General features: G+C 36.8%; 2 protein-coding genes across 5 annotated transcripts; both read left to right on the top strand.

Moving 5' to 3' along the window:
* Positions 1 to 477: 477 nt before the first annotated feature.
* LOC128877509 (uncharacterized) lies at positions 478 to 18,171 on the top strand. Of its 2 annotated transcripts, none has more exons than XM_054124881.1 (7): positions 478 to 807; positions 867 to 985; positions 9,733 to 9,938; positions 10,017 to 10,152; positions 10,706 to 10,839; positions 13,012 to 13,279; positions 13,835 to 18,171. In XM_054124881.1, exons 2-7 carry the CDS (start codon positions 889 to 891, stop codon positions 13,903 to 13,905), a joined length of 912 nt encoding a protein of 303 aa, XP_053980856.1. In that variant the 5' UTR covers positions 478 to 807; positions 867 to 888; the 3' UTR covers positions 13,906 to 18,171. The 2 variants fall into 2 exon arrangements, with proteins under 2 accessions (XP_053980856.1, XP_053980847.1); XM_054124872.1 differs by having other exon boundaries at positions 874 to 985.
* A 3,060-nt stretch (positions 18,172 to 21,231) lies between these two features.
* Positions 21,232 to 22,608, top strand: LOC128876258 (thioredoxin domain-containing protein 9). Of its 3 annotated transcripts, none has more exons than XM_054122471.1 (4): positions 21,232 to 21,387; positions 21,599 to 21,781; positions 21,908 to 22,109; positions 22,182 to 22,608. In XM_054122471.1, the coding sequence occupies exons 2-4, from the start codon at positions 21,605 to 21,607 to the stop codon at positions 22,448 to 22,450; spliced, it is 648 nt and encodes a 215-aa protein (XP_053978446.1). In that variant the 5' UTR covers positions 21,232 to 21,387; positions 21,599 to 21,604; the 3' UTR covers positions 22,451 to 22,608. The 3 variants fall into 3 exon arrangements, with proteins under 3 accessions (XP_053978446.1, XP_053978455.1, XP_053978436.1); XM_054122480.1 differs by having other exon boundaries at positions 21,272 to 21,376; XM_054122461.1 differs by having other exon boundaries at positions 21,276 to 21,433.
* The last annotated feature ends 257 nt before the right edge of the window (positions 22,609 to 22,865 follow it).

A 22,865-nucleotide genomic window follows, 5' to 3' on the forward strand; every position in this document is an offset into this window, starting at 1 on the left:
TCAATTGCGAGGAATAAGGGTAACCAGATCCTTGACGGGGTTCGGTCTACCAACGTCTAAGAAAGACACATCGGGAAACGATCAGTCGGCAGGAAAAATCCGCATAATTCCTGGCGGAAGAGTCGCTGGGAGCGAGACTCGCCCCGGAGCGTAGCGTATTTCCCCCAATTTCGTTAGCTCCTGCACACACGCAACGCAGCGAAAGAGGTTCCCTCGCGCAGCGGCAGAGCGAGACGGTGAATTTTGCAGCGATCATCGACTTGGAGAACGGCGCAGTCGCCCAGGAACCGACTCGAAATCGCCCCGTCTCCGTTCGTCCTGGGTTTCTGCTCCCTGTTCCCGTCTCCGTCCTCCAACGCTGCGCTCCCGGGTGGTCCTCCGCCACCCTTCTCCCGCCCAGCGACCACCAACCCCCACCCGATGCCGCGACCCGTCGTATCGCTACCAGCACCACCACCACGAACGGACAAGCGTCAGTGGTAGCAGCAGCAGCAGCCAGCAACACAACGCCGCCTCTTGTTCCTGCTGGTGTGTGCCGATGCCGCAGTAGCGGCCGCTACTCAACGGTCCCGAGTATAGATTTTCGATTAGTGCAAGGTGGAACGTGGATGATAATGTGCCGGTCCGACACCTGCTGACCGTCCCCGAAGGTCGTCGTCGTCGTCGTCGTCGTCGTGTGTCTGAGAAAACGAGGGACGACAACGGGAGAACGGAGAGTGTGTGCGAGAGGGAAAGGGAAAGGGAGAGAGAGAAAGAGTGAGAGAGATCGATTTCCCTCTCGAGCGTGTGCGTGAACAGTGCTAACTGGTAAGCTACTAGCCGCGGAACCGACGACCATGGTTAGCCAGTGACGACTCGAACGCGAGATTTCAGGATCGTCCATGATCGATGAGACGGGGGCAGCCGTCGAGGATGCAGCTCGAGATGATCTACGGGACACTGCTGTCCAGGCTGGTAGCGTTCTACGCGTTCATGCTTCACTCAGGTATGCGATGAACGTTCGGTTGGCGGTCTGACGGCGAACGGATCAAACTACTGGTTCTGTCGGTCCTCGACCCTTCTGGGTGTATTCCGATGGGGCCGGACGGCCAACCAGCTGGCTTTGCCAGGTCGCTGCACAACCACTAAAGCTTCGCGGGTGCTCTACTCCCTGGATGATAATCAAAGTGTGGATCTAAGTTGGGATTAAGTTAGAATGGTGAGATTGTTCAGCTCTGTTTTCTTTGTGGATAGGAATCGTAATTGCTAACTATGGTAATATATTCCAATTCCCGGTTTCGCTGTGGCGAGTGTCTTCTTGTTCGTTTTCATCGTGACGATACTATCAAGTCTATCTAGAGAGACAGAGAGAGAGGGAGAGAGAGAGAGAGAGAATGGGAGAATCCGAATTTCCGATGAACGTGTACGCGTTGACGCACTAATTCGTCGCAACCAGCTGTGAATCTTCGATGCTAGAATGTAGTGTTCTTGTGGCTATTAACCTCGGATCTTACGTGACCTAGTTGGTTTTTAAATAGTAATTCTAGTTTCATAAATCCACCCGTTTGGTGGTTCATTTTTTAAACCTAATTAGTTCTTACTGTACAGTTCTAGCTCTAAACAGAAATCTTCGAGATTACTGTTGGCACGTATCAATTGGAAAGTAGGTTCCTTCTCAAAACTGATCCTTCAAAAGTAACTGGTGACGTTCATTGTATTCTCCAAGTGTCGTAATTATGGTGGACCCTGATTGCATGATGGTTCCTAAACATTATACCATTGCTCCTACCAGCAAACCCTCTGCTCCGAAGACTAGAAGAACCGATCGAATCCGTCTAAACATTTGCAATCCCAGTACTGGGCCAATTGCTACACATTTAACCCCCAACAAATGGGTTTTTTCTTCTCAAAGCTGATTCTTCGGGGGTAACTGTTAACACTCTTCGCAATCTATAAGTCTCGTAATTCATGATCATGGTGAACTCTGTTTGCATATGCAATAAAATTTCACTCTAAAAGATGACACGTCTCTCGTCCCTTAAGTGCTCGAACAACCGATCGAATCCGTCTAAACATTTACGATCTTGATAGCCTGGAGCGATAAATAAACATTTAACACCGGACAATTGGGTAGATCGCGTGACACGCTTTACGACGTTCACTCGACCACTCGATCGAAGACATTGCGCCGTCAATATTGAGACGATACGCTGTCCACGCGGCTGTTCGCATTGTTTGGATGTTTGCACGATTCCGATCTACGCGTTCGCCAAGCGGACAATGCGTGCGCGGCATTTCAGCGCCATCGATCCCTGTCCCGCGCGTGTAATTTGCTTAACCCTTTGCACTCGAGAGGCGACTCTCGGTTGCCACTGGGTATCGCACGGCAACTCGAGTGCCGACTGAGAGGCGACAATCTTTGTTTGTCACGCGTTCCAAGCTTTCACGACCCGAGAACTCATATTGTTCTTCTCCTGTTAGTCAGTTCGATTCCTTATCTTCTGGTCAATTATATTTCTTTGAACATGACATTGAAGGCCTTTATGTCTATACGCATAGACGTTTTCACTTTAATACATATTCTTTCATTTCATATCTACAGGACAATTTAGTAAAAACATCTGAATATCTCCGTTATTTATCTCCATAATTTACCCTATTTTAAAAGGCGTATGTTACGATAAAAGAGATATTTTCTCAAGATTATTCCCTTCAGAAAATTTTGAGTTTAACGATGTTTCTTTTTAATGAAACTACATATTGCATTATCATTCAAACATTGACAAAGCGAATTGCATTGAAGGTTCCGAATCAATCCCGAATAGATTCGGTATTTAAACAATACCAGGTGCCGAAGCTTCTGCTTCGTCAGTCCACGAGAATTGGCGAACGGAAAATATCGCGAGGTCATGAATAAACGTACAAAAATTCGGTGAAAAATCATAATCGAATTCACCAGCGTGATTCCTTTTTTTTTTCGTGGAACTTTTATACAGAGCCAGAAATTTATCCACTTTTCCGCTTATCCTCGAGGTCTTCCGTGTCCCGAGAATCCTATTTCTATCCTCGACAAAGCGGATCTTATCTAAATGTCTGTTGGTTACCGTATTACCCGCCATTCTCTCGCGGAAGCTCTCTCGCGCATTCTGCACGAGAAGGAAATTTGTGCTCGTCCCTTTCGAACGGGAGACGGTAAACCGACGCACTCGAGGCTCGTTGAAAAATAGAGTTTTAATTTCGTTGATATCCTCGAAGCAGTTCTCTCGCGAAAATGATTCGCTTGCTCGTTCACCGCTGGGAGGCTGAAAGGAGCCCGGAAATACGGCACGTTTCGTTTCACGATGAAGAAAACAAAGGCGAAACCGTGCTTCCTTTTCGTTCGAGCCATTTTACGATATGTTGCACGTGAAATGGGTCGTTTCGTGTCTCGACATAATCATAATTGCGATTCTGTCTCGTGGCTTCGACACATTGGAAAAGAGAAGAGCCAAGTTTGACCTGTCTCGGCCTATCGGTCTCATTGAAGACAATTATGAGACGCGGTACTTTTGTATCTCTTTGCTTTTCTGTCTCCACACACTGTTCTATATACTGCTTGCATTCAATCTTATATTATTATCACTATCACGTTGCTATTGTATATTAAGTTCCATTCCGGTATTTATTAAAGCGTGTAACCATGTACAATAGTTATTGCACTAAAAGTTCTTGCTAAATAATATTTTCATTCTTCTTATCGTTATTTTGTCTTAGATGACCCCTGCATTGTTTCGATACTGTTTGCAGTATCTCTTAACTCTCATATTATTGGAATTAAATTCGAAAGAAATTATTACGTATTATTTGTATATTAGCAGACTCAAATACACTATACAAAAGAAAATCATCAGCAAATCTATATCAACTATCGAAACAACAACAAACTCGTTTGAATAAAATTTATACGTTTTTCCAGCAAAAATAATTCTGACCAGTACGGCTGTAACGTCTAAGGAAATTACGATAACACAATGTTATGAACTGCTTTGAAGACAGCTCTTGTTTCTTTGGAAAATATTGACAAACACATGATACAATTATTCTGATTATCTCAATTATTGGTTATCAGATACACGGGTAATGTTTTCTCCAGACGAGAAAACAATGCAAACTGTCGCTTGTTCCCGGTGTCACGCGATCGTCAGTCAACTGCTTCGAGGACCGTTGCTAATCGAAAAAACTGACATATACAGGGTGTCCATTAGAGATGCTCCTGTTTCTTCTTAAACGTTACTCCAACAAAATTTTGTTATACGTTAAAAAATTATCCCATCTACTATGTAGCTAAAATGAAGTCGGAATCTCCCTTAGATTCTGAGAAAACAGCTCGTAACACTTTATAAGGGACACCCTGTATACGAGGGCGTAAAAACGAGCCGATTCGTGATGTCACGTTCATTTAAAACGGGAACGACGACGTAACTGGCGGCACCCTCGCGAAAACGTATTACGATAGGTCGTTAACTCAAGTACTCTAATTGGCTCAATTTCCAATAAAGCTCACGATTCATAGCAAGCTACACCCTCCCCTCCTTTTAAATAAAACAATAGGTATTTGATGTGCCCCGACAGCCGCTCTCCCCGTCGAGGCGCGTTCATTCATTCTTTCGGCTTTCTAATTTCACCAAATACATAGGTGAACGCACGTTAGAGCATTTGCATCGAAATGTTGTTAAAAGTTGTTTATCCTACGATTTGAATCGCGTTCGATCGAGATAATATAGTATTTGATATAGTTAGAGGAATATTTAGGTTAAGGGTGTACTTCTTTTTATTTTTACCAATTCGAGGCAATTTTCATGATTTCCTTTGCAGTCGAAGTAATTGACATAACTTTTTGAAATTTAGCACGTTTATTTATACAATTATGTATAACATTCTTTAAATTTTCAACTGTCCTATTTAATTTATTCACAAGCTAATAGTAAATTTAGTAGAAATACTTTGGAGACTTTAAGCAACAACAATATTGAAAAAAAGCTATATTTGAATACAAGAAAAAAAGAGTAAGCCCTTGGTATGCTATTTATTACTCTTGGTTCGACAAAATATTGTCTGGATATTGAATTTTCTGTACACAAGCGTCGTGTACTTTATATAGAGAAAACTTTATTAATAGACAAAGATGTCTAATCCAACTTTCGACCAATTATTCGAGACAAATGCCCTGCTATGCGACGAGTTTCGTTTCTCGTGTTCTGCTTGGGTTTTTAAGAACTCCAGACGTACGCTTTTAAGTGGATAATTGCGGTTTCGTCGTATCGTTTAATTCCACTTACGTTTCTGCGGACGCGATCGAATCGAAAGTAGGTATACAACCACGCGCACGTATAATAGTAGAACGAATGACATTTCATGTGGAACAAAAATTCTAGATCATTTTATTTGATTTATATGACTATATAATAACACACTGTAACTCGGAAATAGGTTAGATCTGAAATTCAAACACTAATACAAACCAATGAACGTACATACAATAACTTCTCTTTATATTATAATAATTTTGAAGTGTGAATCAAATACATAAAATTGTAAGATTTAACAAACATTATAGAAACAAAATTATTCCATAGAACGAACTAAATCAAGACTCCTATCACCAAAAGATTATTTATAAAATGCTAATAATTTAAAAATATACAACTCCGCATACGACCTCGTCCTTAATAAAAAAAACGATGACAGTCGATTAGAGGAATGCTATGCAATAAATAAGCTAACATTTCATTTATCTAAGTGCCACGTAATTGATTTTAATCTCAAGAAAAATACAGTAATGCGTAACTTTACTCGAAATGACGTTGCATTATTAACAATTGACAATATTCAAGAGCTGACTGTCCAACTTTCAGGTAACACACTATAAATATGAGGCACAATAGATCATTTCTTTTTCCTCTAACGCTAGGGGTCTGGATTAGTTGTACATATTTGACTATTCGTGATTATTCTGCTTTAATCTTTATTTGTAAAGCGATTGTAACATACAAACGTGCTATCTCACTTTAATATCGTATATATATTTTTTTCTTCTAAAAGGTATCGTGATCGTAAACAACTGTATTTTTTATATAAAAGCAAGTGCACTGACACGTATGTGTCAATATCCCTGAAGAAATTAAAACACGGTTCAACCAAATGGTATTTAGTTTCACAAGAGCTATCCAAATAACAAAAATAGTATACCGCGTTCCACCTAAAAAAATAAAGGACTCTCTTTTCCCTCTAACAATCACCCAAAAATAAATTTTTTTGCGCACTAAAAGGTTAGCTCCCTGTGTCATTTAACTATGGCAAAAATGAAGTTGCGTTTGTAACACTTTTTACGTAGCTACAATTTATATTTGCACAGACCCAGGTAAAGAACTGAAATTTAAATAAAACCATGCCTTACTTTCTAGACAGTGTAACATGTATTTTATTGCTGATATTTTATATATTTTTGCAACTATCATACAATTTCCCACATTTCCCATAAATACATAAACATCCACGATCCAGTAATGATATTACGATATTACGTTTGGAGTGAAAGTGTCTGGTTAAAAGTACAATTAATCATTCCGGTGAACAAAATACGAAATTACTTTCCGAACAACCCTAATAAAGTATACTCTTGATTTTCTACAGTGTTTCTGACGTTCTTCTTTTAATTTACAGTGCGCCGTAAACTTTTTCAATTCCATTCGAAATCTCTGACAGAATTATCCGTTTGGGACACCCGGTACAAATGACTCTGAATTCCCCGCAGCGAGTCTGGCAGAAAATTCGATAATTCGTGCCTGGAAAAAATACTGTTTGGACACGCGAGCTGAAAATTAACGTCGGTCGTTGTGTAACGTTTAATTCGCTACATAAGCGCGAAACGGGCGACGATAATACAGTCGGTAAATAATCAGAGTATATATTATCCGGCTGCTGATTAACCGCCCATCTCGACAGGCTCGTCCAACCCTCCTCCGATTGCCTTTAATTAAATCGACCGTGTTGGCGTCCGTTACGAGCACGTGCGAGCTACGTTGCGACGTCAGGCGTCTACCTCTCGACAAGCCGCAAAGATACACCCTAGCGGTCGTGAATGTTTCATTAACAACCGTCAGTCTGGAAATTTTGGCACGTTGCGGTTCGAGAAGGGACTGTGTTCGCGGTAACGATTACATATGGTTGTCCTGTTTGAAATTAAAAAATTGTTTAGCCGTTGAACAAATTTTAATTTGGCGTTATAGTCCAAATACAGATGATTGAATCTAGAAATTATACATTGTATATATTAACTATATCACAGTACTCTGATTATTGCATAATGTATTGATAATATATATAGAATAATATAAGAATAATATATATATATATATATATATATATATATAGAGAGAGAGAGAGAGAGAGAGAGAGAGGTGAATTAACCCCTTCGCATCACCCCTCGCCCGTGTAACTTTACATACACCCAGACGACACTTCAAAACTACTCCTCACGGAGTTTCATTCCAATCGGTTGAAAACTTCCATGTTTTCGAACCGTTTAAATGTTTGTCCGCTAAGTTTTGCGCATTAGTGATAATTCCTATTCAGTTTTAAGAAGAAATACATCCACATCGAACGATTACTCTACATCTTTTGATAAAACCGCGAAATATCGATTTTGGCATGTGACACCGACACGAAAGATATACGTTTTATCGTGTTAGGAATGTTGGGAAACCAGACCAGACTAGACGTATCCAAAAATACGACGATACATACAGAGGCTGACCTACATAAAGCGTTGCAAATTTCCCCTGAAACGACGGCAGATATCAATCTGCAACTTCAGAGTGCCTTGAAGCCATTCATCAAACATAAACGATCTAACTTCGAAAGCTTGCGATAAAATTGGTCTATAATGTACAGAGAAACATCGGGGACTCAGTTTTTAACATCGTCGTTAAATTTTCCCTAAATCCGTAGAAACGGAAACTCCAAAGAAATGAAAAACTAAATTAGAAACATGAGTGATTGATCCGACGTTTAAAGCTTTAGAAAGCCATAGTTACTCTCAAGTTATGGGTTAGAAAATGGCATAAAATGACGTCAACAAAGTAGAATGTGTTACCTCTTAAAGGATAAATTATAAATTTTGCATTTCTTGCAACAAAATTTTTGTATCATTCCTAGAATGCCTAAATACCATGCAACTTTTATTTGAAACATTTTGTTGTACAACGTATAACTTATGAGTTATTTGAGATCGTTGTGTTAGAAGACTCACCCTGCTTATAAAATATTGATTTAATTAATATTTAAGAATGTTATTCTAAGAAAAGGATCCACCCACTTCCCCAGGCTGTCCTGAGAGTCCGTGGAAAAAGAAGTTAAAAGCCATTGACCTCAAATTAACACAGATCCCATTTATACGTAACCTAGAATAAATACAGTCGATTGAATATCGAGCTGAAAATTATTGAATTTCCGCCATCGAGAGACCGCGTTCGAGCTCGCATCAATAAACGGAAATTTGCTAATTTCGTTTCGCTAACGGCAATACAATTTAATTGTTCCGTGTCGTTTCCAATAGCTCCCCCTCCCCCTCTTTCTATTTGTCTCTGTCTATGGAAAGGAGAAGTCGACTGGAATTGCGGAAAATACACGATTGTGCTCATTTTCGCGGTCTCACGATTGTCGTTGCGTACCTCCACTCGACCGTGGATAATATTCAACTTGAATCGTAAGAGGATTAAAATGCAGTCACGGAGCAGTTGCAGACATTTCGTTGAATCGTCGTTGACTGTTCGTACAGATTGCGCCGGGAAGTGGATATTGTATTTTTGTTCTGTAATTTCATTTCACGAGTGAAAGAGAAATTGAAACTCGAGACCCATTTACAAGGATATCTCGCTAATGCGGTATAATGCTTTGTAAACAATAATTATTAGTCCAATAATTCAAATCTAAACGTTAAGTGAACAGGATAGTAAAATGCTCGAGGAAAAAATAAATATCACATATTTTTAACCTCAAAGCATGTATACAAATAATTAGAATAAGTTTATGGTAGAATAATTAAATGTATGCTAAAATAAAACATACAAAAGTAATATTTGGATGAACGCTCAAGAGTTAAAAATATGTGTTATTGTTAAGTAAAACAGACCTAAACATCAGTAAGGTACAATACTCATTTCCAGCTAATTAATAGTGAAATCAAACACTAGCTGGCTAAACGATACATTGCACAAGATTAATCTCTTCAGGGATGAACAATTTCTTTCCAATTGAATAAAAATTGAAACTAACATGGAGTAATGGACGGATGGAGTAATCCATCCATCTTCTGAAGGCCCATAAACAGAATTCCTCTAAAGTGGAATAGCCCTGGCTGTAGTCAGACATGAACCAAACGCTGCAGCGCGTTGCCTTGTTCGTTCAGAACAAGCGCACTAAACTAAAAATATAATAAGATTTCCTACAAAGCTGATACATATCCTACATTTACGCCTTTTTCATCTGAAATGTACGACTATATCGAAAGGAAACATTTAGGTATTTCCATTTGAATCTTCTACGCTGCATGAAATGCACAGTAGAAAGTGTCGGTATTGGTCAGACATCCTCTTAATTCATATTTGCCCTTCTGAAAACTTATTTCTCGTTTCTCTCTGTCAGACTGCCAACCTTGTGCAAATATTCCGCGTGATAAAGGGATAAGCAAATACAATCGCAGAGTCTTTTCAGGTATCGTGGCCCTTCGCATGACGGCCCTTCAGATACCGCGTCACGTCGTTCTAAATGAGACGGTCCACATGCAGTGCAATTTCAACCTGGACAAGGAGGTATTGTACTCGGTGAAATGGTACAAAGACGGTCACGAATTTTATCGTTACGTGCCCATGGACGTGCCAAATGTACAGACCTTCCGTGTTCTTGGGGTGAACGTGAACGTGAGTATTCCCTAGAGATCGAGGAATAACAGCGTTGTCGGGAGACGATCATCAACCGATTCTCGAATCGTTTTCCAGACACGCAATTCCACGGAGAGATCGGTGGTGCTCAACAACGTCAACCTCGCCAGTTCGGGCAGGTATCGATGCGAGGTGTCCGCCGAAGCTCCCGCCTTCCAAACCGTGTCTGATCACGCCGATATGACGGTGGTCGGTGAGGGAATTTAAAATATTTCGAATCGTAGACGTTTAAGGGGTTACTCGCTGTTACCATAGTCAACATTTCAGGATTTTAATTACTTTTAATTCATTTCTAATTCAAAAGTAATTATTCCAAGTTGTAATGCATACAAAAGTAATCGTTACTTTACAGCTCTGTTCGTGAACCTACAAGTATTAAGGAACGAACTAGTGGAAACTCCATTCTAAACTGATGAATTTCAAGTCGCTCGTATTAAGACATTTACGACCACCAGATATTTTACGTTTCTAATACCGAGTACTGACGAAAAGTAATAAAATTCTGAAGCTGGACATCGGGCATTTGTATCGTTACGTTAAGACGAAGATAAAAACGACAAAATATGTTTTGAAATACCAATGTTGTAAATATGTAGCTTATAAAATAAAAAGATTTTCATAATTTTTTCACAATCAGAAATAGAATTTAAAGTGACGCGAATCCGCGCGTCAGCGGTCGCGAATGTGTTAGGAGAGGAAACACGTTTGATGGTAAAAAGCCACCAAAATATTGCCATTTCTTCTAGTGCTTCCTGACGAAGGACCACGGATAAGCGGCGGTCGTTCTCGCTACCAAGTTGGAGACGTTGTTCGTATGAATTGCACGTCTGCGCCCTCTAACCCGGCTGCCCTGTTGGCTTGGTACATCAACGGCGACCGGGTAAGCACTCTGCTTAAACAGCTTCAACGCTCAATAAATTAACCCTCTTTTAATATTTCTCCTTTTATTCACCTCCTTTCCTGAAGCACACAATTTCTCTCAATGACTCGATACATGTGCATAATTTTAAAAAACAGCTGACAGTTTTAAAAGAGCCATCCAAATAACAAAGAGTCGATACCACCTTCCATTTAAATGAATCTAAAAGGCCTCTTCTATTTTCCCCTATTTTTCCACTTAACCGTGCCAGTATCCAAGATGGCCAAATTAAAAGACAGTAAATCACGATAGAATGTTCGAATAGTAGAAGTTTGACAATATTTTTAATTAACAGCTTTCCAAACACTTCCCGAAGAAGCGTCGTCGTGTAAACCGAGAATTCTTTCAGGACAACGTTGCTGACACGCAACACCATTCGCTCGACATCTTTTGGTGTCGATACACGACAAAACGAACCTATCACACGTAACTGAGAATGGAGTTGGATATAATATGGCACACTTCTACGATAATGCTTGCTTTCAACTGACAGACCCGAAACTGTCATTTCACTTGAAAGCGAGGTAGATAACGATTTTTATCTCGAACGACGGCCGATTGGAACGCGTTCCATCCGGCGACAGGATTGGAGGACATCTTCGTGAGAGTTTTAGAAATGAATTGGTCAAGTTTCCCAATGAAAATGAATTTAAACGTGATCTTACGCGTACTAATTTTAACTATACGTTAGTGGAATCATGTTTGGTAAAGATAGTCTGAGGTAACGTAGTATTTGGACTCATCCACTTTAATCCTTTAATAATACAATCAAGAATAATTGGAAATTTCGGACACCCAAGAATAATTTTAATCTATTCGTCAAGGGATTAAATGAAACTCGAGGACGAGAAATACTTTAATGAAAACCACCTAGTGTGATCCTAATGTTGACATTTAAATAAAGTCTGTGAAATGTAATAATCGTACGGATAGAGCTTTTCGTCAACCAACGTTTGATTCTTAATTTTGAAACTGTGCGATCATCGTTAACATTCCCGAGGGAATCTAGCAACTTTTCTCAAAACGTAGAAATAAAGAAATTGTTTGACCGCATTCGCGACTCATTATTAGTAACGCCTAATAATGTATTAAAAGTGTAATACGTGGAACAAATATGTATAGTAACTTTATCGAGGACTCCCTGGAGCGGGGGCTGTCGTGTGACGCTTTTTGTTAGATACATGCTGACAATGGGAATTTACCCACTGATCTCTGTATACTGGATGCGAAACGAAGCTTGTAAGTGCAGGAACCCACCGTAACAATGAGGGGGCTGCTATCTTTGAGAATAAATCACATGCACCGTTTGAATAGTGCCCGAAGTACTACGTTTCTACATTCACGTGTATGCTTCTTGTATACTTCGCGGAGCAACTAATTATTTTGTATAGAATGGCAAATTTCACACGAATTTCAATGAAAAATCACCCACGCATAATTGATTAATCAAGTGAATTTTATGAACATGTAAATTTAAACATGTACTACAAATATTAGAAACATGTAGAACATGTATGTAAAAATGAAATTTACAGTATATGCACGGTATAAAATCAATTTTTATTCAAATCAAACTGCCATAGCCAACGTGTCAGTATTCGGGAAAGATTTCCGCAAACGACAAATTCAAGTCGAAATTCTAGCCTATACAATGATCGACTTAACCACTTACGCAGACCTTTTACCGCCGATCTCCTAATGCAATTTACGACGGCCGTGGTTTGTATTTAGATAAGTATCCGTATAAAAATATTCCCGACTCGGAGCGAAAGCTGCAAAAGCCTCAAGTATTTCACTGGAATAATCCACCCGAGGAAAGTTTGCGATTAGCTTGGCATACTCAGTGAAATACAATGTCCTCCATCTGGCCGCCTAATTGCAGACAGGAGAAAGGTACCTCGGAACGCTCGAAAAAGCCTCGACGCGTAGTCGTCGGGGCTGCAAAGGGCCGCTGACGACAAAGTGAGCCTTAATCGCGTTTCGCCCGATGACCGAGCAACCCGTGGCGAAATTTGCTCGGTCCGTGGCACATGGCGATTGTTTCCCCGTGGACTCCTTAGGGAGACGCACAAAGAGAACGAAAAGTTTCGCCGTTAGAATGATTAGAGGTAAACAATAAACGTCGTCTTTCAGGCCGATGCCCAGTACCTGAGGGGACCGCACATTACCACGGTGGACGAGAAGGGCCTGGAAACCGCGGTACTGGGCTTGGAGTTTCGCGTCGCCAACAAACACTTCAAACGAGGCGACATGAAGCTAAAGTGCTTGGCGACAATAGAGACCGTCTATCTGCAGAGCAACGAGGAGAGCGTGGAGGGAGACGAGAGGATCCTGAAAGCCCCTGTAATGGAGAGCCGTGAGACTAGAGCGCAAAGCCACACTCGTAATGATTTAACGAATGGTAAACTTCCCCTGTTGGATTCACGCATACCGATCGAGACATTCGAGACACTTCGCCTCGTTATCTCGGCCAAACCTACTACTCCTCCTACCTACCGATTGGACTAGGGTAGTCGTCCCTATTAGAGGATCTATTCATACTACCGTGCCTTTATATCTAAATAAGTGGTCGAAGCAATCCTGCCAAGATAACGAGGTAGAATTTTGTTATTTTGACAAAGTTAACGTATTAAAATATTCTTGGGGAAAATTGTTTTTTCACTTATGAACTATTAGGGGAGGCTGAGGTCAATTAGAACGTTTTTTATCAAATATTATAGCTTACTACGACTTCGTTTTATATTCTGCCTGTTTGATAATGGTCTTCAATTGTAACCGGATTTGAAATATTATCAATGTTATTAGTAGTAATATCGAAAATCTTAACGCTTCCTGACTCCCATCACGTCATTTAAACACAATTTCATCTTTTTGCTGAATTTCTTTTCAAGCTAGAAATATATCGATTACCAAGTACTATTTACATGATTTCAATCGAACTAATTTAACGTTCCAGGTGGTCAAACTGCAACGATACTTAACTGGATGATCGTCGTTCCGATCACGTGGATCGTCCTGGCGCGATAATAACAACACCTTTTTTTCACGTCGCTTCCTAAGAGTGTAAAGCGTGTACGTTAGGAGATCGTTCCCATCGTATCTAATACTAATTTGTAAGTCGCGTAATCGTAATTAAATATCATATCGATAAACATGATAAGGGTGACGTCCAACCGAGTGTCGTCAACATACAAACATTGGCGGATCCATAAACAAATTTTCATGTTTAATCTTCATCGTTTCGATTTTCCATTTCTCTTTTCTTCTTAAATATGGTCGAGACCAGTGGCGTGATCAAGTGTTTCGATCCCTTAGAAATCGTTTCGAGCCAGTTATTTTTATTGAAATAAATTTTAATTAAACCAGAGGTTTCGCCATCATACATCTTTGTAAGAATACTGTCAACGAATTAGTGAAATTTACTCGGTAAAAATGAATCCAGATACAATTTTATTAATCCTTAGCAGTCCAACGATTTGATTTATAGCGTATATACATTACGAGTAACAAAACAACTGTCAAACAATATGCTTTTGAATTTCATTTAGTAGCTTCTCTCTCGTTAGACGATTTAAATCCAGAAAATAGACATTTTGATTAAGCTTATATTATTTAAAATATGTAAATTATTCTGTTTGTGATTAAAATTAGGCTGAATGAGGTCGTGTTCTGATTCATTTTTCCATAGAAAACCTCACAAATCTGTCGATAATGCTGTCATCGGAATATCATGAAAATTATACAAATCTCAATTTTCATTGAATGAGTCATTTCCCTACTCATCTTTCCCCTCATTTGTGACTCACAGCCCTTCCCAGATATAACTACATCAGCAAACTCGGATAAAGACGTTACATCGAGAGAACCCTGCATAGATCTGTCAATTACAATTTTCAAGACACTTTCATTCGCCCTTCGATTTCTATTTTTACAGAAAAATTGATTTTTATGGATCCGCCATTGGGTAATAAACCAAAGTATGTTCTAGGCTCTAAATGTATTCTTACGTGGAGAAAAGAAAAGTCTTGTTTGAAACATATCCATGGACTTAACACAGTTAAAAAGAAAATATCAAAAGAGACACAGAAACGAGAGACTATGAAATACTGAGGAAACATAAATCCGTCTCTCCGTGCGCATGTATGTTAGGTCGTCCAGAAGTCTTTTTAGCAGAGTGTCGCAAAGTTCTGGTTGCTTTTCAGACACGGATACATATTATTTTTTACTACAATTTTACAAGGATCTTCCACTTTGTACGGCATATCATTTTATAACACTTCACGGAAAGATTTGTGGAAAGGTTTCTTTTTTCTATTGTATATCGAGAACTTGCAATTGTTTCGTACAAACGCCACGGAAAGCAATCATGCACAATTTCTGATAGTTAGTTTCGCTAAATACAGTGCTGGGTATCCATTAGTTCAAGTACATGTCCAATTGTTCATTGTGGTAGGTGTAATGTAAATATTCGTCAAGATGTATCCCTTCAGGAAGTATTTCAAATAATCGAAGCTCCACGCTTCGAAGTAATCACTTTATAACACAGGAATATCAAAGTAAACTCTGTAAAATAATTCATCGAAATAACGCGACTGAAACAATAATATTTCTAAAGAAATAAAAATTCTCTTCTCAATCATCGATAAGTCCATCTTTGTCGATAGTTTAACACATAATTTAAGTAACCGAAGCACAACCCTAAAATAAGTAATTCCGCAACAACGCTAAAGCTATACATAAAGGAGTGTCAAAATAATGTATCTGGAATGGCCGATTTTCTAAAGAGCATCACATTTTCTCACAATGAAATTCCTCCTACATTACGAATATAAGTTGATACTTTAATGAATTTTTTTACGTAACCGAAGCACAAAGCGTTCAAGTAGTCGTTTGATGACGTAATATGGATATAAATTCATACTGCAGTGTATTAAGCGAACAATTTCCGCGCAACATTCTTCCAATTAATTCAAGCATTGCTTAACCCTCGTAATACCAAGCTTTTTTTGTTGCATGGATCACCAGGAGGGTGATCTTAAACCTGTTTAATCTGAACTAGGCAAATTTTTATTGAAATGAAAATAAGAAATAATTATTTGAATCGATTCATTTGGTATCGTTACTTCGTATACAGTTATTTGAAAATAAAAATAATATCAATTCATTTGGAATAACAGCTATTTCAAATAACGAATTATTTCATCGTTTTTTTTTTTTATTTCATATTTAACGAAGGGAATGATTTTCAAAATAATATGCAATAAAAGGAATTTATTTTAAGTTTACGAACCATGTGCAATTGTTCACATTTTTTCAAATTTTCATGAAACAGTACTTATGCTCTCTTATAAAGAGATACTTTTAGATAATATTTCATTTATTTAGAATCGGTAAATAATTATTTTGGTAAGATCGACACGAAGTATCACCCCCTGCCCGTGGTATTGCGAGGATTGAAACTTGAATCGGTAGAAAATGGAACCCAGCATCGACTCCGAGGTGTACCTCACGCAACATAATAATCTCAGCTATAATGGCATTCAGGAATATATTTTTATCTAGATTTTTATATTCGACGATTGCGCGATTTGATCGTGTTCGTGTCCTGATTTTCCCGCGATAGTGTAAAACGATAGATCCCTGCAGATGACTTTCTGCGAACACGTACTTTCAGTCTGAGGAATTGAAAAGCATCGAGGGGAAAATATTAGACGCGCCCTAACGTGGCACCATCGAAGGAAAACATTTTAAAGCTAATACTTAAGAGTGTCATATTATTGTGTCGATGTTTCAGCCAAAAAAAAAAAAAATTGTCTTCGCTTTCATGCGTTCAGTGCAGACCTGGGCATATTTTAATTGAAATGAAAATAAGAAATAACTGTTTGAAATAGTTGATTTCGAACTGTTATTTTTAATACAGATATTTGGAAATAAAAGTGATATCAATTCATTTTAAAGAAGCTATTTAAAATAAAGAATTATTTCTTTATTTTTGTATTTCAAATTTAACGAAAGAAATAATCCCCAAAATGATATTATCGTTATTTAAGAAATTTGTATACGAGTTATTTCGTAAGTTCATAATGTTACTTCATAAGTGCCCAGATCTGATTCACTGCATGTTGTGTATGAGGTTTCACCCGTGACATTAACCCGAGCCCCAGGGTGCATCGAACCACCCCTGAGTGACGTAAATGGCGTGTTCGTTTCGTTTTAAGCGAGTCTTTCTTGTGAAATTGCTGAACAACGGGACATGCATTTGTTTAATTATTCTTTTCGAATTATATAAACGTCATTCACGTAATGTTTAAATATTATAACAGAAATTTTATTCTACGCGACATCCTGTACGCTAAGGTACATTTTACTTTTGTTCCAATTGTGATGTACGATGTGTAGCAAAAATATTGGAATACTCACTTATCCTTAAGTGTCTTTAAGTGTTTAAATGGTATATTAAAATACAAAATACATATTTTTGTATTCTGTGACAGACAGAGACAGTGTATTTCTTTTCGTACTTGAAATAATGTTATTGGAAAGAATAAAAAATGAGGAACGGAAGTTTTCTTAGCAAGAAAAAGAAAGTATTGGCACACTTGTGTTTTGAGAGTAACGAAATCTCGGTTACGTGAATTCTCGCTATGTAAAGGTTTGCCAATACTTTTGTGATTAATAAATTTTAGTTTCTTTCTATTCCTTTCGACAACATTATTTCGAGTTCGAAAAAAAGAAATTTCTCTATATGCTTCAGAGTATCAGAACATGTATTTGACATTAATATAGTACCTATACGTCGAGATATTTAAAGATAAACAAGTGTGCCGATATTTCTTTCACCTTATTGTGCAATTTGTTATAATTGACTTCCTGCTCGAAACAATTTTACAAGAAAGTTTCATTATATGTTGATTATATGTTGTTGTTGACATATTGTTGCTATATTGTTATTTATACAAGAAATTCTAACTGCTACTCGTTCACTTCCCGTATCTACGAATTCAAAGGGTAACGTAAATCATTATGAATGCGGGAACATGCTGTTTTCATTTAGCTTTCTTTTATCTTTCAGTAGAATTTGACAATGCGGAATTAAACAGAAAAGAAAAGCGAACGAAAGCAGAATCGCACCAACATGCGACATCATTGTAACGTTTGATACCATAAGCTAAAAACAGAAATATGTTTCTCACGTAGTAGTGTGTCAAGATCCCGGTACTTATCGTATCGTATAACTGTTTACAAAGCTGTAAATATGTACATAATTTTCATCGTTATTAAAATTCACTATTATAATAACTTGACCTTGTTCCTTTATTTACCATTCTACGCGTGCGATGAACTCGCAGGAAAATTAGTACAAAAAAATATGAATATTTCTTTGCGTTATTGTTAATTAGTGATGTATACAAAAAAATCCGTGATTGGACTCTTATATACTTTTCTCTTTTCATATTTTCTATAAATTATATAAGATGTTCGGCAACCGAACAAAGTATAATATAATTTAATTTAACGAATTTTAATTTAACGAATTTTAGTTTAACGAATGTATTAGTCCGAGAGCCCGCGACATAAAATTTCAGCCAATTTCATCAAAAATATCCTTTTGCTATTTGACTGTTTTCTACTAAAGAATAAAAATAATCCAAGGCTGGCAGAGCACAAACGGTGCATTGCTCCGCTAGAAAGTCGGAAACATGTAAGAAATAACAGTATCTTTGACCGAAATCATTATTACTGAAATTTTTAGTGTGTATTGTTGACATACCAAATTACATAAAAAAGTTGGTCTGGCAGATTATAAGCGGTGCTAAATGGGTCTGGCAGTCGGAAAACCTTGTCGAAAAAACGAAGTAGTTCATTAAAACATCTAATAAAACTATCAAGTAACTGATATCATTATTTCTGAAACTTTTTCTATAAACAATATGTAATGCATAGCGTTAAAAAATTTGGTCTGGCAAACTTTGAATGGTGTTAAATCGGCCTGATAGCCGTTTAAAAGAACGAACACACGTGCGTTATCGGCGTTGAGATCTCGATAATCTAATAAAACTATCAAGTAATAATTATTTTTAAACATTATATACATTAGTTATTTATAGAATATTGCTGTGATGATTTTTATTTCATACAATTATTATTACTATGGGTGCGGTACTGCCGTAAGCAAAGGGTTAACAAAGCCCCATCCGACATTTTTGCAAAGGAAATTGTTGTTCAGAATCGTCTCAGCTACCCCCCATTTCCGGCTCCTCCCCGACTTTTGGGACACCCTGTATATTGACAATATTATCAATGGAGATACGATTAGGGACCAGAGGTACAGATAAAGCATGCGACTTACCAACCGTTGTCTTGATACAGGACTACGTAGTGGCTTTGCTGTCGCTGATCATCGGAGTAGCTCTGCATTACCCACGTCGAAATCGGTATAGCTCTGCTGTCGCTGATCATCGGAGTTGCTCTGCTTTACCTGCGTTAAACTTCGAAGTATTTTTCTTTGATGATGCATAAAATCTGCAACAAAAGTTACATTAATTAATAACATGTTTCAAAAGTTACAGTACTTATTCTATATTCATAATAAACTAATAAAATTTAAATTTACGTTATTTACATACTAATGACATTAATAATTAAAGACAATATTACCTATTATTCTGCTTCCCTTGGTAAGCTGCACAATTTTTCTGGCGTTACGTGTCTAGAAATTTCGATTGAAAGTTTAAAAGTGAAGTAGAAGATCGTAAAATGGCGGTTGACAAACATTCCGCAGATTCATGGCGTCAGATCCTGGAACATTCAAGAATTCGAATTTGAAACCAAGTTACGATAAATATATATTTTTACCGTATCTAAGCAACAAATTAATTTGGAAAAACGAAAAAAAGAAAATTTGATAATACTACTCTGGAAGACGTACTCCCATTGTACGAATTGATATTCGAACGTATATCAATTGGTACCTCATGGAGAACGAAAAGGATAAAAATGCAAAATTGATGTAATTTTCTCAAAAAACCGATTCAATTAACAAGCAATGGTATTAATATATTGAAGAGACGGTAAGCAGTAACGCAAGGTAGAAATAACAACGATTAGATATTAATTGAATTGAATTATGCTTACCTATTAATTGCCGGATCACCGATCGACACGACACACAATGCGGAATAAGTGGACAAAATTCAATATTAGTATATATCACAATGTGAGGCAGATTTCTATCGTAGAAAATGTGTGTCAGCGTGGATATTGTTATAAATAATCAGGTATCAATCATTTGTATCCATAATACAATCTTTATCTTTAAACAAACATACAGACACAACGGCAAAATATATCCCGAGTTCTCAACATATTTGGATAGATTATTTGTTATATTTTAAGAAACTTATTAGTTTTTTTGCAAATACTTGCAACGTTCGGTTTTACATTATTTTCAATAAGGGACCGTACTGTTGGTGTAAGGTCGTAATTGGAAGTTAAAAATTCTGATTTAATTGATTTATGGATTTCTATAAAAATTATTTTTCACATCCTCAGCCAAAAGGAAGCATAGTGTGTTAAATAATATATGGGTGCAACTTCTATTATTTATGAAACAAAAATTCCTAAAGAATTCGAAATATAGTCTACTAAAGCGACAATTTTACAATATTACATCATTTTTCTGTATGATAATCATAAACTCATACATACCGTTGGATTAAGAATAAAAACACGCTTATACTGATCCAGAAATAAATCAAAATTTTCACAAATTTCGAGGGGGGGGGTGGGGATAATTTAAAAAAAAATTTGTTTTTTTTTAAATTTGTTGGTATTGGTTTATAGGCCTCTAAAAACAGTGTAATGATTGCTTGAACATTTTTTTGAAATCTCTAATCGTTTCCGAGCAAAAGTAAAAGGGGCGGCTCGGATAAAAGGGTTAATTTCTCCCTTATAACGCAAAAGTCGGACGTACCGAGGATGGTGTAATTCATAAGAATTACTTAATTTTAACTTTTTTTGTGAATAAATAGCAATATATTTATATTAGTAATGAAATTTTGATTTTTGTCCACAATTTTGCTATTTGTCCGCACTGTGCGACACGTCTTCTCTCTCTAATTGCCGCCGAGCGAAGAACGTCTCCTTCTCTCCTTCGTGCTTCCGCGCAGTGGGTTGTGGGGGCTCGACCAATGAAATTTCAGTATTTAAAAATGTGAAAGAAACGGTAAACGTGATTGGTTGTCACTTTTCAATATCATTAGCGGGCTTTTTGAATGGACATTGAAACTGGAAAGTGAAAAATATCGATATGTATGATAGCAGTAGTTGGTGGTACACACCGATACCCTAGACATGTGTGTGTGTGATGCCTACTATCGCCACGTAGGTTTATGTCTCTAACTAAAAACGTGGCTCCCATAACAGTGAGTGAGCACCACTTTTACTTCACATGAAATGAAGTAGCAAATTCCTTATATAGTCAAACCCGTCAAACCTGGTAACGAATTGGTAAAAATTATTGTGTTAAGAAAAAATTAATCTATTACGATTTAAAGTAAATACTACTCATAATTTATTCGAAATTAACAAGATATTCCTTTACTTAAGTACTGTGTAAAAATAATTGATATCCATAATAGTAACTTTTACTAAGACAAATTCATACATTAAATTTATATTTATATTGTTTATTTATAACCTACACGAATTTTATTTTTAGTTCGAGATGGAGACTGTTTTGCAACAAAAAGTGATAGAAGCAACTCAATGTATTGAAAAACAATTAGACGCTGAATTAGAAAAGTTGGACAATTTGGATATTAGTGATTTTGAAAAATTGCGTGAAAATCGATTAAAAAAGTTAAAATTGCATCAACAACAAAAACAAAATTGGCTATCTTTGGTAATGTGTATTTATTAAATTTTTTGTAATATTTTCATTAGTATGTTTCGTGGGGCACTTCTATAATATTAAGTTTTATGAACACCTATTGTAATGCGATTACATGGTTTTTATACATGATTTTAGGGCCATGGAGAATATTTAGAAGTGTACGATGAAAAAGAATTTTTTGAAGTATCAAAAAAATCTGGAAATATTGTTTGTCATTTCTATAAAGATGATTCACCAAGATGTAAAATAGTGGATCACCATCTTAAAATACTTGCTAAGAAACATATTGAAGCAAGATTTTGTAAATTAAATGTAGAACGGTGTCCATTTTTAACTGGTAATACATAATTTATATATAACTCTTAAACGCTTAAAATTTCTAATATTAATATAATAATATTATTTACAGAACGTTTAAGGATCAAAATTATTCCTACAATTGCTCTTATTTTAAATAGTAAAACTACAGATTATATTGTAGGGTTTACTGACCTGGGAAATCGTGATGATTTTTCCACAGAAACATTGGAAAACAGAATTTCACTCTCAGGTGTAATCAGAATTGACGACAATTTTTCTTCAGAAAAAGAAGAAAAACCATGGTTACCGCAGGGTTTAAAATCAAAAACTATTAGAGAATCTGATTCACCAAACTTTGATGATTCAGATATTGACTAAAAATATTCATAATAATTAAGAAAAATTTATTCATATACATATTATTTATGTTTTTGTTAAATCGCTTCTTTTCATTCTAAATTATAAGTTTATTTGTATTAAAAATTTTTACCAATGTAACACTTCATTAATAAAAATTCGCAATTATTCAATCAATATATTTCAGTGTATAAAATGTGTGTTAATATTTTAGTACTAATTATAAGATATCAATAATTACAAGATATGATTATTATATTCTTCTAATATATATTTTGTACATTTTGTTAACAATATACTTACTGTTATAAGAATATAAAAATACTTTTAAATTATTTTATCATTTAAATGAAATAAAAATATGTAAATTCTTTAGCATTATTCTCTGAGTTTATAAGATCAAAGGTAAAAATAGAGTCCTCAGAATGTAATGATA

This window comes from Hylaeus volcanicus, chromosome 1 (assembly GCF_026283585.1).
Source record: "Hylaeus volcanicus isolate JK05 chromosome 1, UHH_iyHylVolc1.0_haploid, whole genome shotgun sequence".
NCBI lineage: Eukaryota > Metazoa > Arthropoda > Insecta > Hymenoptera > Colletidae > Hylaeus > Hylaeus volcanicus.

Excerpts from the sequence above, each read along its gene's own strand:
- LOC128876258 (XM_054122471.1), top strand. The coding sequence starts at position 21,605 with ATGGAGACTGTTTTGCAACAAAAAGTGATAGAAGCAACTCAATGTATT. Across the intron at positions 21,782-21,907 it reads AACAAAATTGGCTATCTTTG|GGCCATGGAGAATATTTAGA; the intron begins GTAATGTGTATT and ends ACATGATTTTAG. Across the intron at positions 22,110-22,181 it reads ACGGTGTCCATTTTTAACTG|AACGTTTAAGGATCAAAATT; the intron begins GTAATACATAAT and ends TATTATTTACAG.
- LOC128877509 (XM_054124881.1), top strand. The coding sequence starts at position 889 with ATGAGACGGGGGCAGCCGTCGAGGATGCAGCTCGAGATGATCTACGGG. Across the intron at positions 986-9,732 it reads CGCGTTCATGCTTCACTCAG|GTATCGTGGCCCTTCGCATG; the intron begins GTATGCGATGAA and ends GAGTCTTTTCAG. Across the intron at positions 10,840-13,011 it reads GGTACATCAACGGCGACCGG|GCCGATGCCCAGTACCTGAG; the intron begins GTAAGCACTCTG and ends GTCGTCTTTCAG.